Source organism: Cuculus canorus, chromosome 14, assembly GCF_017976375.1.
Source record: "Cuculus canorus isolate bCucCan1 chromosome 14, bCucCan1.pri, whole genome shotgun sequence".
In the NCBI taxonomy this organism is placed as follows: Eukaryota; Metazoa; Chordata; class Aves; order Cuculiformes; family Cuculidae; genus Cuculus; species Cuculus canorus.
Window position 1 is genome coordinate 18,748,673 of NC_071414.1, and position 14,995 is coordinate 18,763,667.

The 14,995-nt window shown below is 48.4% G+C and overlaps 1 protein-coding gene across 3 annotated transcripts in view; it reads right to left on the reverse strand.

Annotated features, from left to right (window-relative positions):
* FNIP1 (folliculin interacting protein 1) overlaps positions 1 to 14,995 on the reverse strand; it is a 68,571-nt gene that overhangs the window by 6,274 nt on the left and 47,302 nt on the right. For all 3 annotated transcript variants that reach the window (XM_054079427.1, XM_054079426.1, XM_009562449.2), the window contains 6 exons: positions 14,362 to 14,563; positions 13,470 to 13,555; positions 6,302 to 6,448; positions 3,754 to 3,923; positions 1,056 to 2,478; positions 523 to 691 (listed from right to left, as the gene is read on the reverse strand). In XM_054079427.1, the coding sequence (XP_053935402.1) occupies positions 523 to 691; positions 1,056 to 2,478; positions 3,754 to 3,923; positions 6,302 to 6,448; positions 13,470 to 13,555; positions 14,362 to 14,563 (2,197 nt within the window). The remainder of the gene's footprint in view (positions 1 to 522; positions 692 to 1,055; positions 2,479 to 3,753; positions 3,924 to 6,301; positions 6,449 to 13,469; positions 13,556 to 14,361; positions 14,564 to 14,995) is intronic.

Here is a 14,995-nt window from a genome sequence, read left to right on the forward strand (position 1 = left end):
ACTCAGCGTTCCCGATGGCTTCACTGCAGAGGACACATCCTGCCCCGCAGGCAGCAGCCACGTTTGACACACACAGCAAGAGAAGGTGTGCTGAGGGAGCACAGGGAGCTTCCGCGCTGCAGCGAGACTCCGTGCCCGGGAACAGCCACACAGCAACCTCAGCATCTGGTCCTGTTTAACATCGCTCCATCCTGAGGGCTCACAAGCACCAGCACGCTGCCGGGTGTGCAGGAGACAATGATTTCTCCGTGGCGGAGGACAGAGATCCATCTTCCCAAGGGCACGAGCCTCACAGCCCACTTCCACGGGAGCCTAAGCTTTTGTGCTCCAGATTTGCAGTGAAATAACCACATTTTTCAGATACATTAATTGAGAGAGGAGAAATAATTGGTGACTTGGGACTGGCGAAACCTGAAGAGAGCTGCAACAGTAAATATTTCTGCTTCCAGCAGGTTTGTACATTCAAAAACATTTGCCTTTCCCTACTGTGACAAATACATTTACCAAATATAGCTTAATTACCTGCACAGCGTGAGACAAATCTGACATCAAACAGTGCCTCAGCTTTTCATCACTTCCTATTCCTTGCAAAACAAAGTCAGGGACGTAAGACGAACAGTAGCCACCTAGTAAGGATCTTCCAAAATTGGCAATACTGGGCTGGACAGAGTTTACTTCAACTAATTTTGACCTGTAACAAAGGCATACAAAAGAGATGGACAACAGTAAACACCACATGCAGCTTCCAGAGAGGTTGTATTCTCACATTTGTCCTCTCTCTTCTCACTGCCATTCAAGAACTTTTTAAGATGACAGTTTAAAGTCAGCTTTTGCAGTCAGAGCATCATGGAAGGAATGGCTACGAGCCAAGATCACAATGCACAATTCATATTTTTTTCCAGACCACTGATCTCTCTCTGTATTCTTAACAACTAGCAAGCTCGAGAGATGCTTTTCCAACCACTGATGCCAAGTTTGGCTGCATTCCTCCCAACATGTGACATAAGAAGAGGCTCTATCTTTTTTAGGCTCCGTTACTGGCAAACAGTACTTACCCAGGGAAAGGAATCTCATATTCTTCCGCCCAGTCTTCTTGCTCTCCTCTGTAGTAGTTACCACTTGGTTGAGTTAGATCATGACCTGTATCCTCACTTTCACTGTCACCCAGGGCACTGTCTGAGCTCTCATTTCTTGGAATGTCCCAATCAATTCCCGGGGCAACTTTTTTCTCTACATTTTCTCTGTCCCCATGGGGGACACGAATGGAGATTTTCTCTCTTTGGTCCTGCTCATTAAAGCAGTTTTTGTAGGTCTCTTGTCGAACAGAGTCCATGAACTTACAAAATTCACTAGGTGGTTTGTTGGGCTTTGTACACAGCTTGTTAGAAAACTCTAAACTACTGCTGTGAGCAAGGTCTGGAGCTGCTTGCCCTGGAATATCATCAATAGTCCGAGTTTCAATTGAACTGTCATCAGTAAAATATTCATCGAACAGGCTCATGCTCTCAGCATTGTATGGGTTTGGATTCCAGCTCTGATGCTCACTCGCAACTTGAGGAAAGGGTTCAGCTGTCCCACAGTCTCTATTTTGGTCCTCAACAGTTTGTTTAGCGTCACAGTTCTGATCAGCAGACGCTCCTTCCTCCGTTGCTGGCGGGCTGTGATGCCTGGCAATTTGTTCCACCACTGCCTGACTTCTGAGTTCGATGTCTGAATCAGGTGACATGGAATCTCCAATGAGGAAAGTCACCTTTGTCTGAGCTTCAGTAGCACTGCAAGGAAACGCGTCGCAGAAGAGCTTATCCGGCGGCTTCTTTTCCACAGCGATACCGGGTGACCTTGTTATAGCGACTGCCTGGTTGCCCAATTCCAGCGAGTCTTCGTTCCTCCACGTGTTTGCTGTTGGCTCCAAACCAGATTCCGACACTACGCGTTTCTCTGGTGAAGATGACCCTGCGCACACCACAGTCTCTAGTTTTGTGTCCAGGCAGGGTCGCGGTTGCTTAACATCAACAGCATCTTCCTGGCAATCATCAGGAACAATAGTTCTGTTCTCATCTGAAGAGGTTTCCAGCTCTACCTTAGGAGTGTTTTGAGCATCTTCTCTCTCTTGCTGTGAAACACCTTCTATGTTCTGTGCAAGGGAGATGGGACATTTGCAGTATTTACAGCTGCAGTTAGGAGTTCTCATCTCCTCAGACTCCGTTGGTAGCAAGTTGCCCCTGTTCTTGTGCATCGTGACAAGCACATACTCGGATTCTTCTACTTCTCCTTTCTCCAGTGTGGTAGTGATAACAGTTCCAGGCATGACAATGGCCTCATCTTCCCCATTTTCAAGAAGATGAGTTTCTTGAAGTTCAGAGCATCTGATGAAGTAAGTAAGGAAATAAAGCAATCTCTGTACCAGGTCATGCCTTTTGCCAACGACAACTGTTTTTGCCAATCTCACAGGTGATCCAATAGCTCCATATAGGTCACCTAGAACAGGAAATACAACACACAATTATTTTGCATCTTCAAAATAAATGATTCCTCTATCAGACAATCGTTGTGGCCAGTTTTCAAAGGCCAGGTCTATAACAGGCAAATACTAAATCCGAAGAGCGAGGACAGCTATGCTAGCATTTTGTTTTCAATACAGAGAATCCCAGAGATGCTGTTGGTATTATTTGTAAGGTGACACGCTGGTCAGGGAGACATCTGATCTCATGCAGAGAAAGCATTCGCACCACCTAACTGCAGGGCCTAGCTTTGGAGGCTCATCTCCTGGGTTCCTTATATAGCCAGGGGAACGAGGAGGCATCTGCTCTGAATTGCCCTGGACAGCCTGGAAACTGGGCTGAACTTTCACCCTCTAAGAGAAAGCTGTAAGGAGAAACAAACCTGTAGCAAGAACGAGGGAAAAAGTGGTGGGTGCAAAGCTGCAACCTCCTTGTCTTCCCTCGCATGAGCTCTGCTGTGGGTTGGATGGGTTGTTTTGACTGTACTTCAGATTCACCTGGGAAAGAGCCTGTGCAAGTGTTGTCCTGGAAGTGTTTGGGCAGTGCAGGAACACAGGGATGGGGGACAAGGGATCCAAGCAAACCTCAGTGGATCCCTTGAGTCCCATGAGCTCTAAAATCAGGTCTTCTTCCCAAGTCCCTGGGCAGTCCTGCCTATATCAGCACAGGGCAACCTTGCAACACTTTCCTTCTCCTTCCCTAACTAAATTCCACGAGAGTCTGCGTGCAGAGCAGGACAATCTGACCTCTTCTCTGCTCAGCAATCAGAAGACAGTATGACCAGCTGCTTGATTGACCGGGCTTTGAGACCTTACCCTTTATGATTTCCTGTACTAATTCGCTCCTTTGGCTGTTGGGTTGAGAGTAGGTCCATTTCTCATCAAAACATGTATTTCCTTGATTTGCTCTCTCCAGAACTCGGCTTATTGATAGCAGCATCCCAAAAAATAAAACCTGATTTTCCTTATAGAGGAAGAACCAGAGGGAGACTGGAATCCTCCATCATCAAGAGGAGACTAAAGAGGGCTCTACTTTTGGCTGCCATTTTAAGATTGATATTGCCTTAAGAAACTACAGCACGTTTAAAAAAAATACAGTAACCACCTCCAAGCTTGCAACACTCACTTTTGCCTCGTTTTAAATTTAAAAAAGTAATTAATCTGGGGCAGAGGAACAAGCATCCATAAAAACCACTGCGTGCACACACATTCCTGTAAAGCTGTTGGATGCGTTAGAGACGTTTGCCACATACCGAGCTGTGCCCACAGTGGGTTGTAGGGATGAGTTTTGGCCAGCATGTCCACGCTCTGGGAAGAATGCTTTTCCAGGAAGATTCTTATAGGCGGCTGGCCGTTCGGCATGACGGTGGGGACCCACGCCAAGTGGTTTGTCAGGACTGCAGTCAGCAAAGCTGGTAAAAACCTGAAAGCAAAATGTTCAACATGGGTTTTTGCAGGTACACACTCGTGATGTCAAATCAACAGCAGTTCTACAGTCACAGAATCACGGAATGGTTTGGTTGGAAGGGACCTAAAAGCCCATCCAGTCCCACCCCTGCCATGGGCAGGGACACCTCCCGCTGGATCAGGGGCTCCAAACCCCATCCAGCCTGGCCTGGAACCCCTCCAGGGATGGGGCAGCCACCCCTGCTCTGGGCAGCCTGGGCCAGGGCCTCCCCACCCTCAGAGTGAAGAATTTCTTCCTAATGTCTAATCTAAGTTCCCCCTTCCAGTTTAAAGCCATCCCCCCCCGTCCTATCACTACATGGATGGTGATTGCAGAAACAACCTAACAAAGTCAGCAGAGATCATCCCTTCGGTCTTGTTCCCTGGGGAGCACAGGGAGGGCTGTATCCTCTCTCCCGCCCCTGCAAGCCTCTTTTTTAAAACACACACTTAAAGTAAAATGAAATTCAGACTTGTGGCATCTCAGTTCCTCTGTTTGGCAATAATGATAAGACTTCCCTTTTTTGCAAGTTGTAAAACATCTCAAACCCAATTTACTTGTGTTCGCTCTCAGGAAACAGTGGCAGTGCATGGCCTCTAAACTCCAAGAGGAGATCGCAGACCTTGAAGATCTCTGACAAGTGATGAGAAGGCAGGCGATGGCTGCCACACCTGTGAAACAGCGACGTGCTGTACTCCTTCATCTGACCACTATGCAATTTAAGCACGTACAGCTGCTCCTTTTCAGAAATAAAAGCCCCAAAAGCTCTGCAATACCACACCAATAAAAGGAAGGCACTTCAGGCAGAAAGACTGTGTCCTTACACCAGCAAACAGTGTTCACTAGCTAAGCAAGCAAGGAGAAAAACCCTTCTGGAAAATGTTAACTATCTCATTTATTGTAACGATGGAACACGGTTGCTGCTCTGTGCAGGGAAGGCTTTCCGTCCCTGTCCGTGGCAGGAGGAGTGTGCAGAAGCGCAGCTCTGGAGCTTCCCACGTGCCAACAGATGGTGCTGGTGGCTGCTGCAGCCGCTCAGGTGCTGGGGAGGGACTCAGTCAACCACCATCGAGTCTCAAAGCAGTGCTATTCCAATAGTTTTCAAGCATTAGGAGCCCTGCGTTTTAAATTTAGCCCCGTTTCCTCACTGCAGACAGGCAAAGGAGGAAGGGAGATTTACAACCGCATTGAAAAGGGTAGAGTCATAGAATCATCAAGGCTGGAAAACACCTCTAAGCTCATCCAGTCTAACGATCAGGCCAACACCACCACAATGTCCTGAAGTGCCACAGCCACACAGTTTTTGAAGCCCTCCAGGGACGGATCTACCACTGCCCTGGGCAGCTGGTTCCAATGCTTGATATAGGGGCAGATTTTCCTCTTGCCTCCATCACTGTAACTCTCACTATATTTAAAATAAAACAAGGAAACAAACCCAACCAAATAAATGTATCCAAGAGGTATAAGGCTCCGAATGGTGGGGATGAAGGAGCTAATCCTTCAGAAAAGCTCCCACTGCAGCAGGAAATTATTCTAGGAAAATACATGCAAGCCCTCAGAGCTCCCTGCAGTTTCTTCCCCTGCACTGAGGCAGGAGAAGGTGGAACACACTGATTGCTAATTCTCACCCACCAATCCGGGGCAGAGAAAAGATGACAAAGGTGGTGGCAAAGCCGGAAGCAGCAGCCCCTTCCCCACCCCAGAGCTAACAGCTGGTCTTGCAGTGCCATTCCCATTCAAACTTTACATGTTTGTGCTCGTTTTAGGACTTCGGTGGAGCCAAACGCTTTAAAAACTTCCCCTAATAATGCCCTGAGGAAAGAGGATGAAGTGTTGACAGAAGAGTAAATTTATCAGATTCTTCCAAGTTTATCAAGAACATTCTCTTCCTCAGCTTTTAACGAGCGGCTCTGTCCTGCGGGCAGAAAGGTGAGCACTAACAAAGCACATCGTTTCCTCAGTGCCGTTTCACCCAAGTCAGGTTTAATAGCACTTTGCGGTCAGACAGCACTACAGACACGACTCTTACTGAGTGTCTAACCTCGCTCATCATATGATAGCTGATTTTGAAAGGTAGATTAATGCATTTCATAAGGTGTGTTCACCCCCTTCCAGACATACACACCCATCACGCGCTTCCTATGGCTGTGTTTCAAATGTTTTCCCTCTACCAAGATTGTGGGGAAACAGGAATTTAATGAGATAATGTCTTATTTCTTTTTTTGTTTCAAAAGGAAAGTATTTATGAATGACCCTTTGATTGTTTTGATTACACAGATTATAAAAAGAGATTCAGGTTCGAAATAAAAAAAGCATAAACACAGATGTAATTTCAAAACTCAAATCCACCGTACTGGTTCTTAGAGGCGTTTTCCATCAAGAAAGTGAACTCCTTCATGAAGCGATGGCACAGCTGGTTCTTTTCAGGTGTCCCCGACATCATCGTAAGCCAGACGGGCTCCCCAATCCGTGGCATCGTGTAGAGATTGCAAATAGTCGTTCTAAAAAACACAAAACCAGACAATCCAGCAGAATAAACAAAACAGTAAAAGGCAGAGAGCCCTGTTCAAATAATTGACTGCAATGTTTCATTCTAGCTGTCATTTCTAATGGAAACAAAATTTCTCTCATCAACCTTTATCCAAACCACGTTGTTCACTAAACTACGAATTCAGCCCCCCACCTCAGATCTGAGCCCCCGGGGTGCTTCATGCACCTTCCTGAACTGATCACAAGCACAGTAACGTTTGCTGTCAGAAGCCAAGAGCCGCCCTGTCCCCAGCAGAGAAGAAATGAAGGATTTGTTGTTGTTGTCTCCCTGCTTTCTCTCCATTTCGTTCAAGACATGTAAATCCTCCATAGTTCTGCTCGATTTACAACCAGGGCCAGTTCACGTGCATCTGACTGGTAAAAATACCTTAACTTCCTCCTTGCTTTAAAAAAAGCTATCTCCAGGCCAAACCTACCCAAGTGTGGGTTTGTAGAGCAGGGACCACGTTCTTTAACTTTAAACAGCGCGTATGAAAGCTACTCTACAGTTTCAAGGATTAAGCACCACTCGCATCCTTTCTGATCCCACAGAGGACAGTAAATGTATGATTAAAACTCTGGCTCTGCAATAAAACACCAGATTAAACCCCCTCAGATCACTGATAAACTGCTCTAAAATCTAAACTAAATTGTAGTTTTCAGTATGGCGCCTACATTATGACACTATGAGAACATGCATCTTCATCACAGTGAAAACGTAAGCCTGAAAAAGTCCAAAACAACAAAGGAAATGACTGATAATTCAGGTTTCTCCCCACCTAACGCACTACCTTTTCTAGACAAGATGTTTTTGTTTTACAAGACAGTGATTTACACTATCCTTCCTACCACCCCCAATTCATAGAGATCTTCTCTAGATACGTTGGTCTGAACATTTGTAGACACTTCCAGAAGTAAAGGAATGGCTCTGCACATCGGGAAGGCGAAAGTGGAACTCCCTAGCAAGTGAGAGAGAAGCGCACAAAAGCAGCGCACGAGGGGCGCCCGGGGGAGGAAGGAGTTGCTCCCTGGTTATTTGGCTGCAGGCTGACAAGACCCCCATCATTGCTCCCCAAAGGGCAGCGAAGGGGAGCGTGTCCCCCGACACCAGCAGGACTGCTCCAGAAGAAGGGGTGAGGGACAGGGGCATACTCTGCCTTAGTTTTTTCCTACCATTTTCCCTTAAATACAAACCCCAGCCTGTGTGTTCACAGCAGCCAAAAGTCCTGGGTCCAGGTCTGGAATCCCCAGCATAAGGAGGAGATGGAACTGTTGGAACGGGTCCAGAGGAGGGCAGGAAGATGACTCGAGGACCGGAGCAGCTCTGCTATGGGGACAGGCTGAGAGAGTTGGGGTTGTTCAGCCTCGAGAGGAGAAGGCTGCAGGGAGACCTTAGAGCAGCTTCCCGGTACCTGAAGAGGGCTACAAGAAAGCTGGGGAGGGACAAGGGGGAATGGCTTTAAATTGGAAGGGGGAAGATTTAGATGAGACATTAGGAAGAAATGTTTTCCTGTGAGGGTGGTGTGACCCTGGCCCAGGGGGCCCAGGGAAGTCCTGGGGGTGTTCAAGGCCAGGTTCGATGGGGCTTGGAGCAGCCTGTCGCAGTGGCAGGGGATGGAACTGGATGGGCTTTGAGATCCCTCCCAACCCAAACCAGTCAAGGGGGAAAGTGAAGTTACCTTTGCACTCACCAGACCCATAGCACGCCAAGGGCTGGCTGCTCGCTGGGTCATTCTGAGCAGCCCTGGAGCTGCTCTGCTCTGCCCCAACCCTCTGCTGCTGCTCTTCTCCTGGGAGGAAAGCTCAGACCAACTACAGACCGGAGCATAACAGTCCTGACAGGGGCTGCAGCCGGGTGACACCGGCACTGCACAGGGCAGGGGGAATCGGAGGGTCTCCAGCAGGGCAGCGCTTCTGGGGCACTGGAATCTCATGCCTTGGCAGAAGCAAGTTAGGACTAGAGGTGAGATTATTAAGGGAAAGCTTTCTGTTCACAGCCCATTAACTGGAGCGGATGTTAAAGAGGCCCAAGAAAGGGAGGAACCCCAAGTCCAGGGACTCCAAAACTCGATGAGTTTCAAAGCTCAAAACAAGTATTGAAACTACACCCCCCACCCCCCAGACACACTTGACCTCAGAAGCTGAAGATAAATCGACCAACTTAACCTAAAATACAGCTTATTTCTCCTTCATATGCAAACTAACCCAAGCCAAGCCTCCTGCAGCTCGGCTGTTTTGAAAAAAAGAAACCACTTCTATACTAAAACCAACATATTAAAATATTTGTTTTTGTTGAAAAGATAGACCGAGTCTTGTGATTCGTTATTTACTATTCTGGTAACCCTGGCTGCATCTGCAACTGATAGTGTTTCCTCCGAGAGCGATCAGATTGCCCTGGCCGGCGGCCAGCAGGCATGTGACTGCGGTGCAGGGAACCCTCCATGCCAGCGCAGGCAGCAATGGCACAGGAACCAAGGGCAAGGATTAACTGCTTTCCAGCTCGGCAAACACCGGGGGAAACGCTCTCCTTCTATTTATTAAAGCAGGACAAAAAAAAAAAAAAACAAAAATAAACCAAGAAAAAAATAAAAATAAAACAAGAAAAAAAAATAAAACAAGAAAAAAAAACCCAGAACACTACAGGGAAGTGAACTGGATTTAAAAACCAGCAGCCACGGAGGATCAGATGGGCCCCTCTGGGCCGCCTGTGGCAAACAGCCCCCTCCTATCCACTGGTCGACCCCCACACACGCCGGCATCGCACAGCAGCTCGCAAGGGAAAGTTCAGTTAATGAGAGACTGTTCTTCTGAGGGTTCCAGTACATTTTAAATGGTTTATGTTTGTTTCTGGGAGGGTGAGCTCCAGCCTGGAGCTTCCAGGCACCTCAGCACCAGTGGCCGGTGCAGGCAGAGGGGCTGGGGAGCCCCTCAGGAAATGCCTTTGCATTTGACAGCAGCTTCAAACCAAACAGAGCCCAGCCCTGCCAAATGAAAATGAAGACCTGAGCAAAGCCCCTGCTGCAAACCCTCTGGGGTTTGTCTGCTCTGCAGGCACAGATGGCGCCGAGGCGAGCAGCCCTGCTGCTTGCAGACGCGATGGTGCTCGCGGTGCCGCAGCAGCCACCCTCCGCATGGCGCAGCACGGCTGTGGGCGAGGTGTTGTGCTGCTTCCTGCTTCACCCTCACCCAAACACACCTACAAACCTTCCTGGCCTCCATCCTGGATTTTAGCACCAGTCAGGGATGTCTTCCTGCTGGTGCTGTACAAACTGAATGAGCCAGACAGCTCCTGGTGGATGCGAGCATCCCTCTGCAGCTCCCTTCCTCCCGAAAGGAAACACTTCCAACCCTGTGCACTGTGCAGGGAGAGCTGCTCTGCCCTGTCGGGGCTGCAATGTAATGGCAAAGCTTAGCACGAGGGAATTACTGCTGCAACGAGCGCAGGAGCAGGGCTGCCCCCGCGCAGGGAGCCCCCGCAACTCCTGCGGCCACGCTGGCACCGGGGCCAGCCTGCACCGCTGAGCAAAGCAGCGTAAGCTGCTTAAAAATTACTGGCATAAAATAGGATTCAAGTTGGCTGCCAGAAAGCTGAGGTGTTTCCCTAGGCCTTGTGCTCAGCGTTTCCTTGCCAGCCTGCGTCTTTGCCACACAGGTATTAGTCAGACGCATAATCTGTATTATCAGCGCACTGCATGGGCCTCAGGGACCGGGGGAGTCAAAATGTTTATGCAAGTACAGTAGCTTATTTCTTAAGTCATGTGTCTGCACAGCTGACATCTGAGGAAGGTTTTAAGCCTCTAAGTCAAGTGCTAATAGCTAAATCCACCAGTGCTTTAGAAAATTAGAACTTGCTCTAAAGTGAATCACGATGCCCGGGCAGTCCTGGAGCTGGGCAGCGAGCTGAGGGCAAAGTTCTCCATAGCATCAGTGTGCAGAAGCAGCCTAAGCCTTTTGGGGAAGGCAGCTTTGTTTTTCCCAGGATGAGATGACAAGAGCAAAGGGGTCTGGTTTGCTGTCGGTCTTTTCTCCCCCCTCAGCCGGTAAATGCCTGTAAACGCCTGGGCAGCCTGGCTCCTTTCCGGTACCCCTCCCTGCCAGCTAGCAGGCTGATCCACCAGCCGGCACCTTCCCTGCGCAGGGGCCTGCCAGGGGGCAGAGGCTGTGGTACAGCCATCACACTCCCTCCTCTGATCACCAGCAGCGAGAAGCTGGTCGCCCATGCCCCAGTGAGTCGAGGTTATTCTCACCACCATAGGAGTGCACATCAGCTACGCTTGAGAACCTTAAACCTCCTTAGAACTAAGACTGCAACGGGTTAAACCAGCACAGGATTACATTTTCGAAACACCAGCCCACTGAAGTCAGCACTCTACTTTCCTCCAGCACAGTTTGCTAAGAGGGCAGGAATCAACACCAGTCCCAGGTTCACCAAAGGACTCGGGGCTCCTGACTTCCCCGTGACTTCAGTGGGAAAGCAGACGCCTGAAGAGATAACAGGGGCCTAAATGGCTTTGCTGAACCTGCGCCAAAGCATCTTTGCATCCAGCCTCCAGTATTTAAATACACCTTTTATTCTTACTAGACACATACTGCATTCCTTCAAAAAGCGAGGGGCTCATGGATGTCACAGAAACAGCGTCTCGTTGCCAGCGCAGACGGCCACCCCGGCCACCGTGGGACCGGCCCGGGCTGGGGGCACCGGCGGGCAACCCTGAAAGCACTCGCTTCGAAACCCATGGAACTGCCAGAATCTGCTGCCCCAGGAAATTCATTTATATGAAATTAAACTGGATTTAATTTACCTCATTACACTACCAAAGAGTAATATTTATATTGCCATGGAAACCTCTGCATGAACTGGTAGGTCGACACATGCTTCCAGAGGTTACGCAATGGCCGTGTCATGCGAGCAAGCGCTCCTGCAGCGTCTCTGCAAAGTGCCCATCCCCGATGTCCGGAGGGACTTTCTTGGCCTCCACAGCCCGACAAGAGCAGCCTTCCTCATCCCAGCCCAGCCCAGCACCGCCGAGCCTCCTGCAAGGAGGAAAAAGCTAGCGAGGGGGATTTGGCCCGTATATGCGGGGTTATTTTTCCTACATTTGACCCGGGATACGTGCCCCTCCCCACCACTCTGGAACTGTTTAACTTGGAGGACAAAGGAGAATGGGCAAAGTCCATGAAAATATCTTGAGGGGGGATGTTCTGGGGAGGTTTTGGGAACCCAGCTGGGGAGGTGGTGTTATCAGGGGCAGGACTGCAGAGAGACAGCACTGGGTGAGAACAGGGTGGAGAGGCAGAGCAGAGCCAGGGAGAGCGGAGGAACCACCGTGGCTGCTCAGAGTTGCTGAACTCGTCTCGGGCCCCTGGGCAGGATCGGCAGCTCCAGCAGTCACGAGCTCCCTCGGCTCCTTCTCTTGGCACTGCTTATCCCATCCAGCTCTCACCGCAGGCCCACGTGCTCGCTCTTCCCTCCCTCTTGTCCCTACCGACCTTATCCTCCTCTCTGCCTTGCAACCGCCCAGAGATTGCTGTCCTCTCCTTCCCAAACTGTTAAAACATGAATTTTCCTCCACAATACCCTTCTCCTCCTCCCAAATTCAGGATATTGGGCACATTTAAGAAACACACTGTGCCTTCATCCTGCAACACAATCTATTCCATGCCATTCGGGTAGTAAGAGGAATTGTAGAAAAGTGAGCGAGCCTCATGATGCTTCGCTGTTTGGCAAAATACATCCTGATGTCAGGATTTTCTTTTTACAACATCAGAGCACTGTCTTCTCTCATGTCTTCAAAAAGTAGCTCTACACTGGTTGTAAAAGGAAGCACCCTGCCACTCCCATCTGTGAGGAGATGAATCACTTGAAACAGATGGATTTCATCTTAATTCCCTCCGCATGACTTAAACTACGGAAAGAAAATACAGTTAAATGTCAGGGCTGTGCTTGCTTTGTATATTAACTGGTGAATAGAGCTGCTCTGCAGGTACTGATAGCAAGAGATTACAGCACTGCATTTTGCTGTGGCAAAAAGATAGCTGGTTATCTGAAACGCCTTTAGAGCAGAATTCAGAGCAGGGTAAAGGTTTTGCTTTGCTCACACATCAGGAAAATATACACTAAAGGAAGATTTCCCTAAAGAGCTTTTGCAATTCTTCCCCTCCCTGCCCCCCACCTGGGTCATAAAAGATAATTTAAGAGGTTGCTGGGTGCTTCATTACAAACTAAAACACAGAAAACCTTGATCATCTGTGTCCTGTTCACACTGAGCCCTAATGGATACACACACTGGGCAAACCTAAAACACAAATTATAACGGCTTGCAATCACAAATACCTTCACTGTGAAGAGCCCACCTGGAGCCCTGCGTGTCCACTTCTGCAATCCCCAACATAAGAAGGAGATGGAACTGGTGGAACGGGTCCAGAGGAGGGCATGGAGATGATCCAAGGGCTGGAGCACCTCTGCTATAGGGACAGGCTGAGAGAGTTGGAGTTGTTCAGCTTGGAGAAGAGAAGGCTCCGGGGAGACCTTAGAGCAGCTTCCAGCGCTGAAAGGGGCTCCAGGAAAGCTGGGGAGGGGCTTTTCACAAGAGCCTGGAGTGACAGGACCGGGGGAATGGCTTTAAACTGGAAGGGGTAAGATTTAGACATTAGGAAGAAATTTTTCACTCTGAGGGTGGGGAGGCCCTGGCCCAGGCTGCCCAGAGCAGTGGGGGCTGCCCCATCCCTGGAGGGGTTCCAGGCCAGGTTGGATGGGGCTTGGAGCCCCTGATCCAGTGGGAGGTGTCCCTGCCCATGGCAGCAGTGGGACTGGATGGGCTTTTAGGTCCCTTCCAACCCAAACCATTCCATGATTCTATGACTGTACTTACTTCAGCAGAAGACTTTAGACACTGTAAGTTACTTATCCTGCACTAAGGAGAAGATCTTTCTAAAACAGACTCGAGTGCTTTTAAAGAAACAGAGACAAAAACCAGTCGACAAACTGCTCACCTGAATTCATTCAGGGCATCAACAATTCTGTTATATGCCAAACTCCGCTGACTGGCATCAGCTGATCTGCGACTCATTTTCATAGCCTTGAAAACAATCATTAAACAGATAAGTAACACATAGCTACAGAAACATAGAAAATGGAAAACAAAGTCATGTGTTTGACTTTATCTTTCGTGCAACTAGTCATGCAAATAATTTTTTCTTAAGTGATAAAGCGATGGTACAAGTGCCAACTTTCATATCTGAGCAAAGATAGGTGAGGCCCATGCATTTGCAGTCTCTGCTGCTTCTGTGCTTTTCACCATTCAAGGCATAAAAGGGGTCAAAGTTTTGATTGCCGTGGCAAAGTAACCACGAAGTATTTCCTACAAGAGAGATTTGAAGCAAATCAAACCACACATTCGAAACATCGACCTCTGAAAATTTCCTACACATCAGAATCAAGGGGTTAAAGAAAGAGACAGGCAAAAGCTCAGTATTTATTTACAGCCTTGAAAAGCCTAGAGATAGGCTCTGACCCTGCGATTCTCTAGACTCAGATACAGCTGAAGCAGGGAGGCGGAGGTGACCTGAAAAGCACCTTTCCCCCTTGGCTGATCCGGGGCTTGCTGGGCACTTTACACAGCCCAGTGACAGCTCTAGCTTTCAGCAATCCCGGCAGCGTCACGCAGCATGCTCTGCCCTGGCTCTGTGTTGTGCTTTTGCTAGCAATAAGAAACATCAGCAAAGAAGCTATGGAGCAAAGCTCTTCTCTTGTGCAATGCCAATGCCCAACAGCAAGTTGATCCCAGTTTTGTAAGCCAGTAACAAGAGTCAAGAATTAAATCCGCCAGGGCTGGAGGGAACTGACAGCAATACAAGTGTAAGAATCAAAAGAGACTGTGTTTACCTGTTCTATTGCACTCTTCAGTTTGTTCATGTGACTCTCAAAAAGAGGAAAGTGTGAGAAGAAGAACTCATTAAATTTGTTGTTTTCATCTTCATCTCTTGAGAGTGAAAAAATAACTCCAATTGCTATCTTCTTCTTCCTAACAATTCCTGGGCTGGGACCAGAGCTGTCATCTGACAAGTTAAAGCTTTCATCCATGGACCTTGAGGCATGAAGAAAACAGAAAGTTAATGTAATCCAGTGCTTACAGCCGTACCGTGGTTTTCTGTATAATGCAGTTCTTGAACATTTAACTTCAACAAACACCTTTTGTTTGCGTGTGCTGTCAAACCATCACCTTTGATAACATCCGCTTACCAATTTTTTTACATGCAATCACTAATTGACCCTGCAATTGCAAAGGCTGAAACCAGATTCAAACTGTTTGGGAGATCAGAACATGGTATTCTAGTTCTCTCCCGCTTCTGCCAAGGATTCGTATTTTGAGTAAGATTTTTAGGGCATCTTATCCCCAAATGTACAGCCTACAGGTTGTCTGCTGAAGGGTTTCTGGTTAGCACAAAACAAAGAATGCCACAATGAAAACAGTAAAAAAGCTCAGGCATTGAAGTGCAGCCTGACTTACACCTCTGCA